General features: G+C 41.5%; 1 protein-coding gene across 10 annotated transcripts in view; it reads left to right on the top strand.

Annotated features, from left to right (window-relative positions):
* Positions 1 to 6,260, top strand: part of BBX (BBX high mobility group box domain containing) — a 137,839-nt gene extending 131,579 nt beyond the window's left edge. For all 10 annotated transcript variants that reach the window (XM_029960666.1, XM_029960667.1, XM_029960658.1 and 7 more), the window contains one exon: positions 56 to 6,260. In XM_029960666.1, the coding sequence (XP_029816526.1) occupies positions 56 to 143 (88 nt within the window). In that variant the 3' untranslated portion in view covers positions 144 to 6,260. The remainder of the gene's footprint in view (positions 1 to 55) is intronic.
* Positions 6,261 to 17,738: the final 11,478 nt, after the last annotated feature.

Below are 17,738 nucleotides of genomic sequence, written 5' to 3'. Positions count from 1 at the left end.
AGCACCTCCCATGCTCCAAATATTGATGGGTGGCTTTTGTTTTCTTCTTTTGCAGAAGTCAGAGGGCCACACCTCTCCCACACGATGGACAGCCAAATGAAATGTCTCAGGCTCCAGTGCTTATTTCCTGCGCTGACCAGTGAAGCTCTACTTTATTGTAAAACATTGTGCTTTACCTAATATCCTAGCCTTGTCTTTACCAAGGGAAGCTAGTCAGTCCATATGATGGAACTAGAGACTGCAATAAAGTGCTTATTGCTCTGAGTGGCCCAGAATTCACTGGAAGCCAGACGTTAGCAACTTGGGCCAGGTCCTCAAATCGGAACCCAGTATGTAGGAGGGTGATATTAATTGTCTATTAATGAACAGAAATGAAGTGGAATGATCCCAGAGCTTGCTTTCTATTGAAGGCTTTTAAACAGTAAATAGATGGTTGGTGTGAAAAAGGCTGCCTTTACTGTTAGCTCACACAGCATCTCTTTTACCAACCAGAGAGTACGGCAACTAGTTTCATATAATACCTAGTTACTCTAAATGAAAATGAAAAAAGGAAAAAAAAAAACCAACAAAAACACTGACGCACTGCACTAGTTATTATTAGATATTCTTAGTCATTTTTGTACATGAAGATTTAAGTTCTAAGATGGTTTATATTAATAGGGTATGCCTACGTTTATATTGTAGAGTGAATTTAAAACCTGTTCCAGAGAACTCAAGGCAGCCTGGACAGATGTACCATTGTTAGCGGTGTTTGGGCAGCCATGTGGTCCAGATGTTCTGCACTTTTATATTTGCCACCAGAGTGGTAGAGTTTACTGGGAAAAATTCTGACAGGCTATGTTTGGGTTTGTTTCTTTTTAATTTAGCTTTGAATAACCAGGATGATGTGCATTAGAAAAAGGAGTGGTGTATGGAAAAGAAAATACTGCAGATTATTGACTTGTCTTTCATGCCTTGGAGGGTTCCTTTATTTTTGCATAGATACCTGAGCGACTTGGTGAAACTTTCCTGTAAACAAAAAGTACTGCAAATGCGTTTTTCAAAAGTGACCTTAGTATTATTTCACCGTTCTGAAAAACCTAAAACCATGACTTTTCGATATACGTGTACATCAATACACATACATTTTACATTTTACAGACACTGGCATTGTTGTAGTTACTATGCACAGTCCAGATCAGCTTCAGAGTTTGCATAAAGGGCCAATTACAGTTCGTGTTGGTCAAGTGGGCAAGTTGTATACAGATAAACTACAACCGAAGAATAGCATTTGACTGAATTCAGACTACCAAACAGATCCATCTGCCAGTTTCTGTCTTTGCTTGTGTTGAATTTTTGTGTTTTGCTCTCATAAATACATCCCAAAAGCAGGCCAAATGTATCACTTGGCCTGTTATCTTCACTATCTAGACTTACACTCTTGTATAACCAAGCATTGATTCCTACCAATAGATGCAAAATGATCACTAGTAATTGATCTAAAGCTACAAATTCAACAGGGTACTTCTTCTATAGCACAAGATGTTTCCCTACTTTTTGCATTGTAGCACAACAATTTACCAAATTGGACTCCAGCAATAATTTTCTATTAGTCTTCGTCATACCGGCTGAACTTTTGATAGTATTAGATTGCGTTTGAAGTTCTTTGAATTAAGTCTTTAAATGATGCGAGTTTACATCATTCTATCAGGCATTCTTATTTATACTTGACTGAATTGATAATGTGTTTTGGGGTTATTTTGTAACTAATTTGATGTAATAGCCATATGGACCGTAACTCTATTAATGCTTGCTAGGTTTAGCCTTTCATTGTTGTAGTTAAGTGAAAGTCTCTGGTTCAGTGTCAGGAAACAAAATACAATGTACCACATGAGTTTTAAGGCAGGTAGCTGGGGAAGTGTCACTGAAACAGCACCATTGAGGATGCACGTGTTGAAAGAAGGGAACAACAGAAGAACAACAAAATTTACAAGCCAATGAGTCAGTGAAAAGGTTTTTTAAAAAATTCAGGTAAATAAGAGCCCCTAGAATGCCATTGCAGCCTATGGCGGTATTTGAAATAAGATTTTATTAAAGTTTTATAAGTTATTTTAACAAGACAGGAAAAACTTAAAAGACTTAAAACTTGTGGGTCACAGCAGGGTGGCTGTTGGAGTTTTGGACCACTTTATAATTAGCTGAAATCCAAATATGTTACAGTGCAGGCCGTTCACGTTGACAATGGTACTAACTTATTTCTCTAGAAACCTTTAGAGTAGATATATTTTTGTCAAAGCACCCCATCCTTCCTCGATTTAAATTTCAATATTGTTCCTGAAGATATTTCTGTATATTAATGGTACCTTTTTTAAAAGAAACAGAAAATTACTTTTTTCTATATAAATTAATATCTTACTTGATCTGCTTTTCCTTGACTTTCCCTTAGAGAGGGGGTAGGGTTGGGTCAGTTTACTGGATATGACTGTTTTCAGATACTTATAAACCTTTTTGTAGATATGCTTAATTTTTAAGCGATTAGGCACTGAGAGTAGCAGAAATCCTGCAAAGCTTTATAGTTCACTAGGCATTTGCCTTTGTTGGTTCTCTGAGTGATGTCTCGATTTGAGTAGCTAGAATTTTCCCTGAATCTACTAGAAGGAGTATCAGTATTTTCAGGTAACAAAGTCTGTTAGCACAACAAAAATTTCAGACCAATATCTTACTGTATTGGGGTTGGGTTTTTTCCTTATTTGTTTTGTTTTAATTTTTATTAATTTCAGCTGCTTTCATTTTGGAAAATCTTATTGCTATTGTGTGTACTTCAGTATACCAGCAAACACTGTTACCTGTTAAAACATTGTCCACAAATGCCTCTAGAGAAGAAATTGTTGCACCTTATGTATATCTCAAGCAAACCAAAATATGATGCTTTTCTGCTTTGTTTATTCTGAATATGTTGTATCATACTTTACTGAACCCATTTTAACTTAGCTAAAGCTATCAATATTTATGCATTTCACATTATTTTCTGGATCTGAACCTGTGTATAAATCTTTCTTTAAAAAAAAAAAAGACAAGCATTTACTGTAGTCGTCCTCTGTGACTTATCCATGGGAGGGGGGAATCTTGTCTCAAGTGTAAAATGCAGTACTGTCCCAGTTTTCCTTGGCTTTTATTTATTTAGTCATCTTCGATATTTCATATGTAGTTTTGAGGTAAACAAAATACATTGTCGTAGCTGAAGCTACAGATCTAAGCAGCTGGGAGAAAATTACTGTAATGTCTTCTTAATTGTTCTAGTACTGTATACAAATATGGGAAAAACGTTCTGCAGAACATTTGAGATGCAGATTCTTATCCCCACAGTAGGCTGTTTTCCACATATTAGACCAAATCAATCAAAACTCCATGATCTTATAGGTCCTTTCTGACTAAACGATTCTAAAAACATCTATGGAGATTATTTAGTGCTCTGCTTATGGCAGTACCTACCCCTTGAATGTGCTGTGATTTCAGAAAAGAATATATTTATTTAAGATGACTGAGTGCTCTTTTATACTGATACAGTATCCCAAAGTCATGAGCAAGAGACTTCTTGGTAGTTTGGGTTTCTATTTTATAGTATTGTTGCATGACTTTTGAAATTTAAGTGATAAGCATTCTTGGAAAGGGGCACAGGAACAAGGGACTGGTAGAAGTGTGTGAATTTGTGGTGTTTAAATTTCAGCTTTGGTCTTTATTATTTGGGTGAAAGCTGCCTCTGTAGCACAAGGCTGAGAAGAGCATTCTGCAGTTTGTATCACGTAGAGAGTTGTAACTCACATCAGGAACAAGGGAATGCCTTATAGTTTGGATGCTGTCTTTTGCAACGGGATAATAAATTGAAGCAGTTTTAATTTCCACTGCCTGTTTAGCTACTGTACAGATACTGAACAGACTGAAGGCAACAGTTATAGACTTGTGAAAGCTGAGAGAGCATGAAAGGAAAGCTGGCCTTTATTCTCAGTATGGCAACAAAGGGGAATTAGAAAAAAAGATGTATATTTATACGTGTGTGTGTGTGTGTGTGTGTGTGTGTGTGTGCGCCTGCCTGGGTGTGTACATTCTGCAAAAAAAATAATGTAGGAAAACCAGAGACATGATGGGTCTACAAGACACTATGATGTATGTTGACCCTTTTGAGTGCACTCCCTTTTTTTGAATGCTGAGTCTAATATGGCTACCTCTCCTAAAAGACTACTTTCGTTAACTTCCATTTGCTTTCGTGCTCGATCATGTAATCTTTTTGGCCATTGATACCATTTGTATATTGCTGTGTGCTTTATTTTCCAAGAGCAACATTTATATAGTGCAGAAAATGTAAAGGCTGAATATATGGTGGTAGCCAAACTATGTTGCTGGAGCTTTTTTATTTATCTTCTGCCATAGTCATATGGGTTGCAGGACGTGGGCCCACTAGCTCTCCTTGGTTCAGTGAGATCAGATTTTGTAACAGCAGTAAATGCAGCGATCATGGGGTGGTGGGCTTCTGATGTTTCTGTAGGTGACAGAGTAAGCCAAGTGCTGCTCTTGAAACTTCTTCTGGAGTTTACGTTTGCAATCCTGATTTCACAAGGAAACATAACTGTGCAACTTGTGTGTTGTATCCCATACATTATCCATTAGATGCTGTCTGTTTGCCGTGCTTGTTTGATAGATTGTAGAGCTCCTAGGTGTCTTTGCCATGTTTTGTAATACTCGTGGCATTCTCCTTACCTTGTACATATTGTGGAACTGTCAAATGGAGCTGCCAGGATGCTGAGGCATTTCAGGACACTGAGTGCCGTGAACGAGTCCATTTAGGCTGTGAAAGAGTTACTTGCCTCCTCCTCTGAATTCCCCAATAAAAAGGCACAGTGAGGTTTATGCTCTCACCTAAGTACTATTATACTCATTTATATACTCATGAATTGACAACTTTGAAGAAGCTTATGAGATAGATTTATATTTTATGTTCCCCCACTAATTCTTTGAAGGCAGAAATCTAGAAAGACTTGACATGAGATCTCCACTCAGCAACACACCTAAGCTTAGGCTGAAAACCCTCCTTACTTAAGGGGCAGCATTGTTGGCACTGTGACAGTGCAGGAGCCCCGATCACGGACCACTACGCTCTTGGAGTTAAGCTTGGGCTTGCGTGATGTTCCTGGGGGAGGCACGTCACTGTGACCTAGGGCCTTCATTCAGATGGAATTTTTAAAATGACTGCAAATAGCTTAACATTTGTTGAGTTCTTCCAAAGAATTCCATTGTAGTTTCAGGGTCTTGACTGTTAGCACATACCAGCAGACCCTCAGTGTACTCTACTAGAAAAACCACACCTGTTCAGGTTAACTAACCAGGATTCCGAATGTAATGGTCTAGTATACTCTTTTCACCTCCACAACTGAAACCGTGTTTTCCCCTTCATACTGCTACACTTTAATCAGTGATTGGGTCTTTGAAGGTGACAAAAGCAAGAGAGGCATATATGTACATGTGTCTGCACGTATGTTTATGTATACATACACACGTGGCAGTGCAGTGACTTGCAACATGTACTCTGTACAAAAGTGTTGCCACGTTAGATCATAAAACAACTTGAGGTTTCTTAGATGATAGTTTTCCAACTTTCTTGCTAGATTTTGGTCTCTTCCCTACACATTACACCATAAGGTTTGAGTTTCAAAAATCACACCTGAAAAAAACACGGATCCTGCTGACCTGGATGCTGCAAAAACCTTCTTTCTCAGCAGTGCTTGCTTTTAATAGACAGAATCTGTTGACAGTTTTAACACAACTGATTTGCCATGAATTTTCTTCTTAGAGCCCAATCCTTCAACTTCTATTCTCACATGTATTTCCAGTGAATTTTGACCTAGTATTTGGCTTTATTCTCTCCGAAGTTTGGTGTAAACATGCCTTACAATAGTTCATCTCCATCAATGGTATAACAGAGCTACTGCCTTCTTAGATGTGTGTAGATAAGTCAATGAGCACATTTATAGAATGTCATACTTTCTTCGAAAACCTCTAATTTGATACTTTTAAGTGCACATGTTAAGTCATGTGTATAACATGCTAAAGTACATTAAACTGTGATAATGCAACTGAATAAAATATTTAATAAAATATTTGAAATATTTGATAAGGACCTTTAAATAGATTTCTTTATGTTCATTCTATTTTGGTTACCTAGTGTGTGCCTGTAAACAGTTTCCCGTTTAAAACTAATGATTGCAAATAAATACTATTCAAATGGAGCTTCTTTGATGCTTCACCTGCTTTACTATCAAATAATTGTTTACTTTTATATATGGCTGAGATAGCAGCATTTGCAGAATTCGTTTTTGGCTACAGTATGAATTTGCTGGCTTTTTTATACTTAAGCAAGCTTGTTTTCACCTGAAAATGGAAGATGCCAAAACCCAGATATGGATCCTCAGAACTGTAAGCTGTAGTTTGCTGTCAGATCATCCACTCAGCTTCTACACAATGACTGTGAAGATGTCGCTTATTTTGCAAAGAACTTCTGCCCATTTGTTCTTGCTTACATTTTTCTGTACTATTGACATTATTGGGAAGATCCATTGATCCATTCAAGTGCCCCAGAATTCAATGGATTTATATCGCATAAAGCTGGAGATTATGGGACAGAAAGCACCAGGACTCGGTGCAGTTAGGCTGTGGGAGAAAAGTTTCCCTTTTCTCCTGAACTTTCCAGGTATCCACTTTGTCTTTCTGGATTTTATCTTCTTTACACAACTCGGAAGCTCGTTTATAGTCCACAAAGGTATAAGAGAAGTCATCCCACATGAAGAAACCCTTGCTATGTTTTTGGTCTTTGGGCACTAAGAGAACTTACTCAAAAGTGGATTCTCTTTTGGAAATAAGTAGCAAGTGACATCAATGTTTAAACTTTGGAAACTTATTTAAACCAGAACTCTGTTTTACCCATATATTTTACCCTCTTGGGGCTTGAAAATTAGACTGCCAGGGATCTTCTCTTTTTCTGTCCTTGGATGCCTGAAACCCCTTGGATTGCAATGGATTTTTTGATCACAGAAGGCCCTAGCACAGTCTTCATGAACCCAGTAGACACTGGCTGTTCACATAGGAGCAGAACTCCTGTCTCTGAATCTAAAGTAGCAAAAGGGAAACCTTTAGGTTTGTGGCTTTTTTTTAACTATGTGCCATTTACTCAGGAAAGAAGAAACGTATGCAATCTTGCACTGCCTTTTACTGGGTATATACATCAGTATATCTGCAAAGAAACACCAGGAATGGAAGAGCTTCAGCATTAAAGACCATGTAAAGATCATACTCTGGTTCAGTGAGCAGAAAAAGTGGAAGAATTTTAAGAAATCTATATGCTGTCAGTGTCATATGCCCAGTCAGGGACTTTGAAGTCACTATTCTATATTTTTTATTACCAAGTTACCAGTTGTCTTCATTCCCCAAACTCCTATCTTCTCATCTGCTTTCATTTTGTTCTTCCAATGAAAGACCTGCTGAATTCGGCTAACTCTCAGTGTACCTAGATCTGGTTTGTTACCCAGCTCTTGCTCATGTTGCTTCTTGGAGCTGCTTGGCAATTACACTGACTCTTAACTGTCAGGTAAGATAAATTTCCACTAATACTTTTGCAAAAACACAGGGTGGAAAGGCACCATTCTACCCAAGCACCGTACTTGCTTCTGCCGGACACTCCGATGTTCGCTCCTCGATACCATTTGTCACGTCCTTTTCGTTGTTCAATGTACAGCTAACCCTGCTTTCAGAGAGACTTTTTTTTTTCCTACGATATGACAGCGTCAAGTGAGACACAAAGTATACCTGAGCATACTATACCCATGCTGTATACCAGCTTGTGAAGCTGTCGGTTCTTCAGTAGGACACTAGCACTTTGTAACAAAATACGAGATGCATTCCTATATCTGCTGCAAAGTTCTGTTTTGTTTTGTTTTCTGAAATAAAACCTATAAGATTTAACGTCTACCATCTATTCAGTGTCAACTTCTTTTTTGTGGACTGTTCTTGGCACAGCAACAGTAAGAAATTGAGCTCTAATACAGTTGTATTTAAAATATACTTCAGATTTCAGCAGGGCTTCATTGGTTGCTTTCTGATAGGAGAAGATATAAGCTGGCTCACAGTGTAGCTGCCACAAGCCCAACTGAAACTCCAGTTGAAAATCCAGCCTATATAAAGTCCAAAATCCAAAAAACACATTCCATATAGAGCAACACTTCATCTTATTCATCAGCCCATGAAACAAGAGGAACTAGTTGAAATAGACCCAGAAATGAAACGAGTTGAGTCAGAATGACAGGCTTAGCATTGTAGCACACTAAAAGAAGGCCAGTGTTGCCATCAAACAACATCCAGTTTAAGAAAAAAAAAAAGATGGGGGAAAGAAAAATCTGACCTCTCGGGAGATGTCCTTCCAATCCAAAAGATGTCTTTTGAGTACATCTTTGGAGTTCAATAACAAGTTCTGTATGTGGCCCACCAAAGGCTTCCCAGTTCTAGCAGACCACCGGGCTTCAGTCAGTAATTATGAGCATCAATTCCCTTCCTTCCAAGGTCTGGGCAGGTTCTGTGGTCAGCATTGCTGTGGATTATTAAAACATCTTGCCATTTTTAGGAGTTAAGGAGAATTTGGAAATCAGATAGTCCCAATCTGTCAATAATTGGTTTTGGTGTCAGTATCCAGTAATAGTGGCTTTTGTAATGCCACTAAATCTTTCTGCAGTGATGAGCTCACTGTGAGCTATGCACATTGTGGGATCTGGAATTCACATGTTTGCAGTTTGCACAATTAATGACTTTGATCCAGACAACCTGCAGCACACCATTGCCATTAGCATTGGTCGGGGTGATGTCATGTGAAGCAAATTCATTGCGTATCTCTCTGACAGACGATTCCCTGTTATGTTCTGAGATGGTCCATCTGGTTTGGTCCTCACTGGCTTGCTCAAAAACCTATTCTTGCCTGTGAGTGAACCTTTGTGGGGTTTCCAGATGTGGTATTTGTCGTGAAGCAGGGTTCTGGCAGAGGGAGGTTCTTTCACCACAAGCCTCTCCCCTTCAGGATGGCGAAGTTTATCTGTTCCTCAACAACTTTGTGTGGGATCTCTTTTTGCCTGCAGCTGCTCAGACAGATTTTTGTAGTACAAAATGAAACAAACCCAGCCGGGAACTCGATGATAAAGTCAGACCTTCACAAGCTTCCAGGTTTCAGTAGGCGGTAGTTTGAGAGTGAGGGGTGTAATGTGTCTCCAGTGAGAGCAGCTATGTAAATAGCGTGCAGAGATTGACAGGTTATGGCAACAAGGCTGTGTTTCCTTTTGTTTTGAAGAGCAGTGTTTTCTAATGGAAGTAAGGTGGCAGGAAAATTACCATCGCAGCAGATGGACTATTCCATTGTCTTCAATTTCAAGAGCAAGGTTTGCCAACCAGTTTGAAAAAAAGGCAAAATTGCAGTTCAAGTCTGTGGCTTGTAATGGATGCTGTGTTTTGCCTCAGTGACTGTAGCAATAACTTTCCAGTTAGAAGTAATATGTGAGCTACTTAAGGTGTGATGCAGTTCTAAACCATCCCATTCACTTCTAGATGACAGATGTATTTGGCATGTGGTGTAAGTGTTGCTAACAAGTGCTTCCCGGCAAGTACATCATAAATGATACCAAGTGTTCATCATCATTTTAATCAGTAATTAAGAAAATTCTTCCTGATATGTTTTAGGAAAATATACAGTGCTTGGCTAGCACAAGGCATAGTTTCACCTTGGAAAGTAGTGGAGGGAAGCATTTCCTATGAGACTGTTCGATCTCGGTACTTAATTTTTTCAAAATATCTTTGCTAGTTACTATCTGTAGTGTACCGTATTTAGGACATAGTTAATTCAGCTCTGAGATCTTTTAAAGTAAAGGTAACTGATTACTTTTCATGCAGAATCCACACGGGCAAATAAATGTCTTAGGGATGAGTGGTTGCTAAAGGATGCTGCATGCAAATGCTGGATCTCTTTAGATGTAGGACATGCAAGATGCAGGATTGCAGACCTAGGAACCAGGCTGTTGGCAGGTATCAGCACAGGTTCACAGTGTAATTGTGCTGGCTTGCATGAAGGGAAAACAAAAGGGCCGTGTTTAAAACCCATGTAATTCACTGAGCCCAACATGTTGTCATCAGCACGTCAGCACATGTGCTTCCTGCTGGGGGAGTTTGAGGGTTGCTGCAGTGGGACAGTCCATTGCTGCGCTGCTTGTCCTGAGCAGTGGCTGGTTTTTGATGTTCTGCAACTCAGCATTTTTAACTTACCCTGTCTCTAAAGATAGTCATGGAGCCCAGGTCCATCACAGCTGTCATATATGTAGTGAGGGATATTTGGTACAGTAGTGCTGTGCACTGACAGGTGCAGCAGCTTAAAGCCATGAAGTGGTAGCCAGCAGTTCTTGAGGTCCTCCAGGGACCTCTGTGGGGTGGCCAAGTGCAGTTACTGCTACTCTGGGGAACAGGGTGTGGGTTTGTGGTGGCAGCAGCATCAAGCCTGAGCAAAAAGGCTGTGTCTGTCCGTAGGTCACCGACAGCTTCACTTGGGCCAGGCTCTGGGAACAGCAGAGTTGGAGAGTGCCTATAAAAAGTCCTTACAAAAGTGAAGCACAGTTTTACTCATTTGCATCCATGCACATAACAGCAGGATTGATTCAGTCCTGGCTTTTATATAAAAATTGCCTGGAACACACAATGTTTGCTGCCATGAGCTCTGGCAGCTGCACTGCTCATACAGCATGCACTGTGCACTTGGTTTATTATAACTGAGTGACGGAAACATATGTAAATGTTTTACAGATTTTTGTATCCACCTGTTGGCAAAATGTACCTGACATACCCTGGTCATCAGGCGGTTAGAAGACAGTAATTTCCAAATTATCTGTAAGGCTGGGTCCTTGCTTTAGCATTTTCAAACAGGTAGCTTATGTACAGATGCATTTTTGAAATAACTGATTTAAGAGGGTTGTACTCATGATACATGTTTCATGGGTGAGAACCATGAAAACACCATGAGACACACCAGTCAATATAAAAGCAGTAATTTCATATTCAGAGATTCTGTTAATCTGCAACTAGTTTAAAAAACCTAGACAAAAAAATATATTTGTGCTATTCCACCTGGGCACAGTGATTCTATAATTGATAGCCAAGCGTTGCCAGCAGGAATCTAAAAGCATCTTTATTAATGAGATAAAAGTGTATTCTTAAATAAAAATTTCTGGCCTTTTAGACCATTTAGAAAATATTCAATGCAAGATGAGTAATTTTTTTACTTCTTTTGATTAATAAAACTACAAATACATTTATTTTAACAATCTTCAGGTAAATAGAAAATGGTGAATGTAGTTTTTTTAGATGCCATGTGTTGCCTAAGTCCTAGATGGGAGTCTCTTGGCATCATTAGCGTGTCACACTTGACAGTGCTTGTGGGAGGATGTGGTGGCATGTGTGGAACGTGCAGCTGCCTTCAACATCAAACCATCATCCCACAAATCTCAGCCACTGGAAATCCATTGCCATCAAGATACAAGGGGCATAAACAGCACAATAGCTGTTTAAAAATAAGAACTGGTTGAGTTTTGTCACTTCTGGCAAATCTGCTGTCCAGCTGAAAATGCTTTATATTCCGTAGAGACAAATCGCCTCGTTGGATGGTTTTGTTTATGTTGCAGCAAGTGGGGAATGTCAGGCTTCGCTTGCAAATCTTTAACCTTGCTTTTCAGTCATCTTGCCTTTCCTCTCCTCTCTTTTCTTGAGCAGATGAACACTTGGTGGACATCAGTAGCAAACCATCCAGATTTTCAGTAGGATGGACAGTATCTCACACCTTCCTGAGCTACTGCATAACTGAAAAACCCACAGAGTGTTTTTTTTTAATTACCAGTATTTTAACAACAATTTTCCTCAGCCATGGCTGTGCATCAAACGGAGCTTCTGCAAAAAGATAATTACAAGGAAATGGGATCCTGCAGTGAAATGGATATAGCAGCAAAGCTCCCTGAGCCCATCTTGTCCCCCAGCTCTCTGTAGGAAAGACCAAGCAGCACCAGCGTCAGGCACCTAGCACACTTTTGAAATATGATAAATTATTTCCTCGTCTTAACAGTTTATTGTTGAGAATAGATTCACAGTTTATTGGGATTTGTCATGTTTTATTTTTTAGTGCATGTCTTGAAGGCAGACGCCTTTTTTAAAAATAAACCCAAACTCCCTTCAGCACTGCATATTAGTCCTACAGTGTTTGCATTAGGTCATGCTGAGCCTTAACTTACCAAATAAAATTCTTACCACGTTTCTCAATTTCTTTCTTAGTGGGGGAAATAAAAGTCCCCAGACAATGAAAATTTCTTTCTCCATAGTTCCTGAAGAAACTTTCAGATCAAATAAACATGATACCCGCTTTTCCAGTTCCCTTGCTGGTACAGCCTCCCCTAGGCCAGCAGGCACACGTGGGGGAAGCCTGCGGGATCAGGACCATGTTTACAAGCAGCAGCATTGCTTTCCCTCCAGAGAAGGCCCCCTGGCTGTCGGGAAGCCCCTCTGCATCTGAACGGGTGGGATGGGGGTGCCGGCTGAGGGATGCAGACAGACCCCTTGGCGCTGCTGCACTGGAGTGCAGTCCGAGTAGCGCCTGAGGGAGTCACATATCAAAGTAAGGGCTGTTCCTCTGCATGTCTTGTCACTAAAATGTTGCTTTTAATTTCTGCGTCTTTCACCTACTCCTGTTTGAAAGCTGTCCTAGGCACTTTGCATGGCAGAGATTGTGTTGGGAGAGCAGTTCCCTATGGATTTGAGTTGTTGCGGTCAAAGATTTGGCAGTAGAAGCATCAGATGCTTGCTGTTGTAAACTCCTTCCATCTCTTTGAAATGCTGTTGTGGTGGTTGTCTCAAGGCTCTGTGCGCATGGCGTAATTGATGCATAGACATTTTTATCCTCATTGTTACTGAGCATTGATTTCCTCAAGAAACATGAATTTGGGAAGAATGCCACAGAGTTTCACAGTTAAATGTATCACTAGATGGTCTTTTTTCACCCATGTGAAATTTATAAGTGTGGGGAGGGTAATTCAGGGTGCAAGCAAGTCTATAAGGAAAGACCAGCACCTTCATAAATCAAATTCTACATTTTTTGCTTGTGTTTCTATGGCGGGAGTGGGTCAGCAAGCTGCTAAAGTAACTGCTCACTGCAGAAATGGTGAGCAGTCGGATTCCCATGGCCATCTGTAGGTGAGCATGGCAGACCAGTGCTGCTGCTGTTTATTCACTTCCTTTCATTCCTTGTAGGGCTTGGTGTGTGAGGTCAGCTTTGGGCAGTTGTGTTACATGAAATGCAACATTGCACATGGTCAGCACAGTAGCGTTGGTATTTCCTCATGGCATTTCATCTCGGTCGGTGTTTGTGAGTGCCTGTTTTAAAATGTCCCAGGCTCCTAGCTTGAGGTTTGTTCCTTTTTGTTTTGTTTTGTTTTGTTTTGTAAACTAGGTTTTTATATGAGTTACTTGTAGCTGATTTTAAAAAACAGCTGCTCTTGGAATACCCAACCCCTGCAAGTTACAAGCAAGAACCAGCAAAGGATATTTAAAAGATGTAGTGATTCTTGTCAATGTGGGGGTTTCTTGTTCATTATCATCTTGACAACAGTTCAATCAGCATTTTTCAAGATGGCAAAGGGCTGAAGGAAAGTTTTCCATGCAGCTTTTGAATGTCAGGATGGATATTTCCCTGTGTTCTTCTTGGTTTGCTGCTCCCCCTTGTCATTTTTTTTCAGGGTGACTGTATAAGTAGACAGGCTTTTGGTGGTGGTGTGAGGAAAGCTGACTCCTAATAGGATGTCTGAAGTGCTTGTTTGTTCCTGCACAAAGAGCAAGCCAAGGCAGAAAACCGAGCAGCCAGTCAGGATATTAAACACATCCTGGGTTGTGGCAGGATGAGATCTTGGCAGTATTTCCTTGGCGCAGAGTCACAGGGCCAAAAGGGACTTGGAGACGTCAGCTAGAGAATTTCCAGCGCAGGTTAAGCTGTACTTATCACAGACCTAATGGGTGGGTGTTGAACGTGTCCTTAAAAGCCTGTAATAGTGGAGAATCAACCACCTCCCCATGATGATTTTTTCCAGAGTTTGGCTGTCTTTTGAGGGTTGTTTATTCCCCCAGTGCCTAAGTACAAAATTTTACGGTATAGGAGAAAAAGAATCATAAAAGAAAAAGTATCCTTGAAAGATATTAGACAAAGAAGCATTTTAGCTCTTTTTATAAATGCAACCTTAGAAATAATGGTCAGATAAAATCTGAGACAAGGTTTTCAAGGAGCACCAACCCAACTTTATGCATGCCATAGAACTCCTCCATGCCTTTGCAAACCTCTTCCTTCAAATTGTGTGTCAGGTTGATGGTTAATAGCCATACCAGAGAGGTTCAAAGAGACCTTTCTCCTCATGCTGTTTTCTATCCAGTAGTTGCTTTCAATTTTTTTTTTTACAGAGTTCAGACAGTGAAAAAAACATAAAAACAAACAAACAAACAAAAAAAACAAGCATCACCAAACCAACCCAGCTTTCCAGCCTTTTTCCGATACCACAAGTCCATCATTAAAGCCATATTACAAGGAGGAAACCAAAGGAGAGCAGCATCCATTCCAATAGTCAGTCCTTGTACCAGCCACACCAAGAGGCTGGAGAGCCATCAGGTGCCAGAGCCTGCCCTGGCTCTACAGGTGTCCTCTCTCAACTGCCTCTGGCCTTGGAAATGGGCATTTTCCTGGCTGCCCTCTGGTGGGATGCTGCTGGCATCACCTGTGCTCACAGCGAGGTCCCTGCCTAGGTCTGATCCAGCCTCTACCTGGAAGATGTGGGAAAAGCAGCCTCTGATGGTGTTGGCAGCGCAGGGACCAGGACATCCCTGTACCTGCGATACTCTCCAGCTCCAAACCCAGGACTAGTGGAACAATTTTTAAACACTTCAGAGACTAATGGAGCAAGTCCAGTGTGTTACAAGAATCATGAGCTCTGTTGCTGCTGTGCACAGATTTACTCTGGACAATACCATAGTTAATCAAGGAGTCTCTGAGAGACAGATCATGCTTCTCTTCATGCTGAGTACCCATTACTGGGAACAGGCATCCTCTAGGGAAGCAAAGGAGAGAACACATCCCTCAAGCAAGGGGTGTAATGGCCTTCATTTTCTGCCTGTCCTGGTCCATCCTGCCTGCACTCCCAGTCGCTGTGCCTGGTGCCAGGGCAGGGATTTGCTGCGCTCAACAGAAGTTGTACGCTTGCAAGAAATGGGTTGTCAAACCCCTTACACTCCAGTGGTCCAGGCACTGGACAAAGATGGCCCCAGCTGTACTGGTGTGCTGCTGGGACCCTGCCCCAGGCTCACCAGCCCTGCTCTTTGTGGCCACACGAAGCTCAGAGGTGGGGGAGGCGCTGGCGAAACCCCCTTGCTCCAGCGGCAAGTGCCGTCAGTGCCTTCTGCAATGCCTGGCAGTCCCCTGCCAGCCCTACACTGCCATGGGAGGGCCCGAGGGCTGCACACGGTGCTGGGGTGCTGCTGGGCCTCGGCTGTGCATTTCCAGGGCGTTGTGACATCAGCAGAACCAGCTGCAGGCTGTGGCAGAGCTCCGATGCTGCTGGAGGCACACAGTGCCCATCGTTTGCCATTGTGGCCCCATTGAGCTGCTCCATGTGGTGCTACAGACCCGGGCACTGACACCCAGGGAGGCACAACAAAGCAGCACAGGGACTGGGCACTGTGTTGTAGAGCTGAAATAAGTGGTACCATAGGCAGGACACAAAGCAGAGGCCTCAGAAATGTTGGCTTCCTATGGATGCTTGCTCTAGGTGATGCCTGGTCCCAGTTACAGGCACGGATATGGCAAAGGGCTTGGATGGATGAGGGATCCAGGTCTGTTTAGTTCCAGCAAGAGCCATTGATGAAACTTCGTGCAACTGCGTGCTGACCAAAGACTGACTTTTAAGGGCAGTATCTCCACAGACAACCTCCTGCAGTAGTTGGCAATCTCCAAGCATTTGAGAAAGAAAGCATTTAATGGCTAAAAAGGAAAGGGGGGCAACAGAACAGTTTAAAAATGCAATTTTCTCAACAACCTTGTGAGTGGAAGAAACTGCGCTATAAAAGGGGAAACAAAACCTGTGGAAGGGATGAACTGATATTCCCCAAGTCCAGTAATCATCTTTGCAAGGATGGCCTAGTGCTATGAGTTTTTGCTCCTGGTTTCACACACACACAAGTAAATACAGTGGATGCCCATCAGGCTGCACTTCAGTTGCAAATTAACCAGCATGTTCAGCAGTCCTCGACTTTCACGATCGATATAATCTTCAGCGATGCCTAGAGAAGGAAAAGTGTTTTCCTCCATGTTTCACAATTTCTCTCCTGTTCTGATAGACTCTTAATCCCTCGTGCTCCCCGTGATTTTCTCACTCCTGCTTGCACCTAGGAACCCTACCTAGGATAAGCAAAAAAACCAAGTTGCAGTGGAGACAGAAGTGACAAAAAAGCTGTACTTTGCAGTGGATCAACCGCAGCATGACTTCCAAATTACACCCTCTTCCTCAGTAGTCAAAAAACAAGGGAAGCCAATATGAATCTTCAGTTGATTTTATATCCAGTGTAAGTGCTTCTCTCTTAAAATTTGTCTTTTTTTTCTCTTCTGCCCAGCATAGCAGGATGCTTCTCACATTTTCCCTGCTGTTGAGTATCAGCATGTGCTTTGAGTCCTGTAGAGCTGGAGAGGAATTACTAACAGAATTGAAAAATTGCACTGATCCTGTTACCCTTGCAGGCACAGAATTCTTAGCAAAGTACAAGAAAAAAAGGGCATTTCTCTTCTCTTGTGCTTGCACAATCTGCTTAACAGCAATGGTAAAGCAAGGTCCAGGTGCGTAAATAATGTGAAGTGATGGATGCTCTGTGATGATGCAGGAACTGAAGGGACTGAATTTTAAACAGCATCCATACACAGTGGCTTTCCTGATATAGGCAGAAGAATTCACATCGTGCACCACACAGCTCAGCTTCTAGGTTTTGTGTGTGTCTCTCTTCTTGCAGTACTTACCTGCCTGCTCCCAATGGGTACCTGGAGGAGGCAGAGGATACCTGCTGCTTCTAAGATTGCTTCTGAGATCACTATGAAATATCAATCAGGAATTTTCTGTCTTTACTGTTTCATAATCAAAGATGCAGAGGGCAATGCTGAATTCAACAAGGATGTGTTTGCCTGGCCAAGTGCTCATGGCAGGTATGTTTTTAGGTATAGCCCATCCTTCTTTCCCTAATACTGCAAATACATCTTGTTCCATCAGGGTGTCCTTCTTTCAAATACCCATTTTTAAGCTCCCCCATCAAAATGTCAGAATGATTATGGGAATTTATTTATTGCCTCACTTTTCTTGATACATGTTCTGTGCTATACTCAAAAGAGAGTTACTGTTGAGGGTGTGCTGTGTGCTTTTGGCCAGATGTTGGTGCTTGTACTGGAGGTTGTTTCTGCCAGTGGCATGTGCCTGGCTGGGGGTCTGGTGGAGTAGAGTGGTCCCTTGTGCTGGTGGGACCATACTGAGTCACATGGGCCGGATCCTGGTTTGGCAGGTCACGAGGAAATGTTGCAGGCTGTGGGGGATACCTGGGCACATGGGAAAACAGAGCCAAAGCAGAAACAA

Source organism: Manacus vitellinus, unplaced genomic scaffold (assembly GCF_001715985.3).
Source record: "Manacus vitellinus isolate BGI_N305 unplaced genomic scaffold, ASM171598v3 scaffold_28_pilon, whole genome shotgun sequence".
In the NCBI taxonomy this organism is placed as follows: domain Eukaryota; kingdom Metazoa; phylum Chordata; class Aves; order Passeriformes; family Pipridae; genus Manacus; species Manacus vitellinus.
This window is presented reverse-complemented; position numbering and strand designations above follow the sequence as displayed.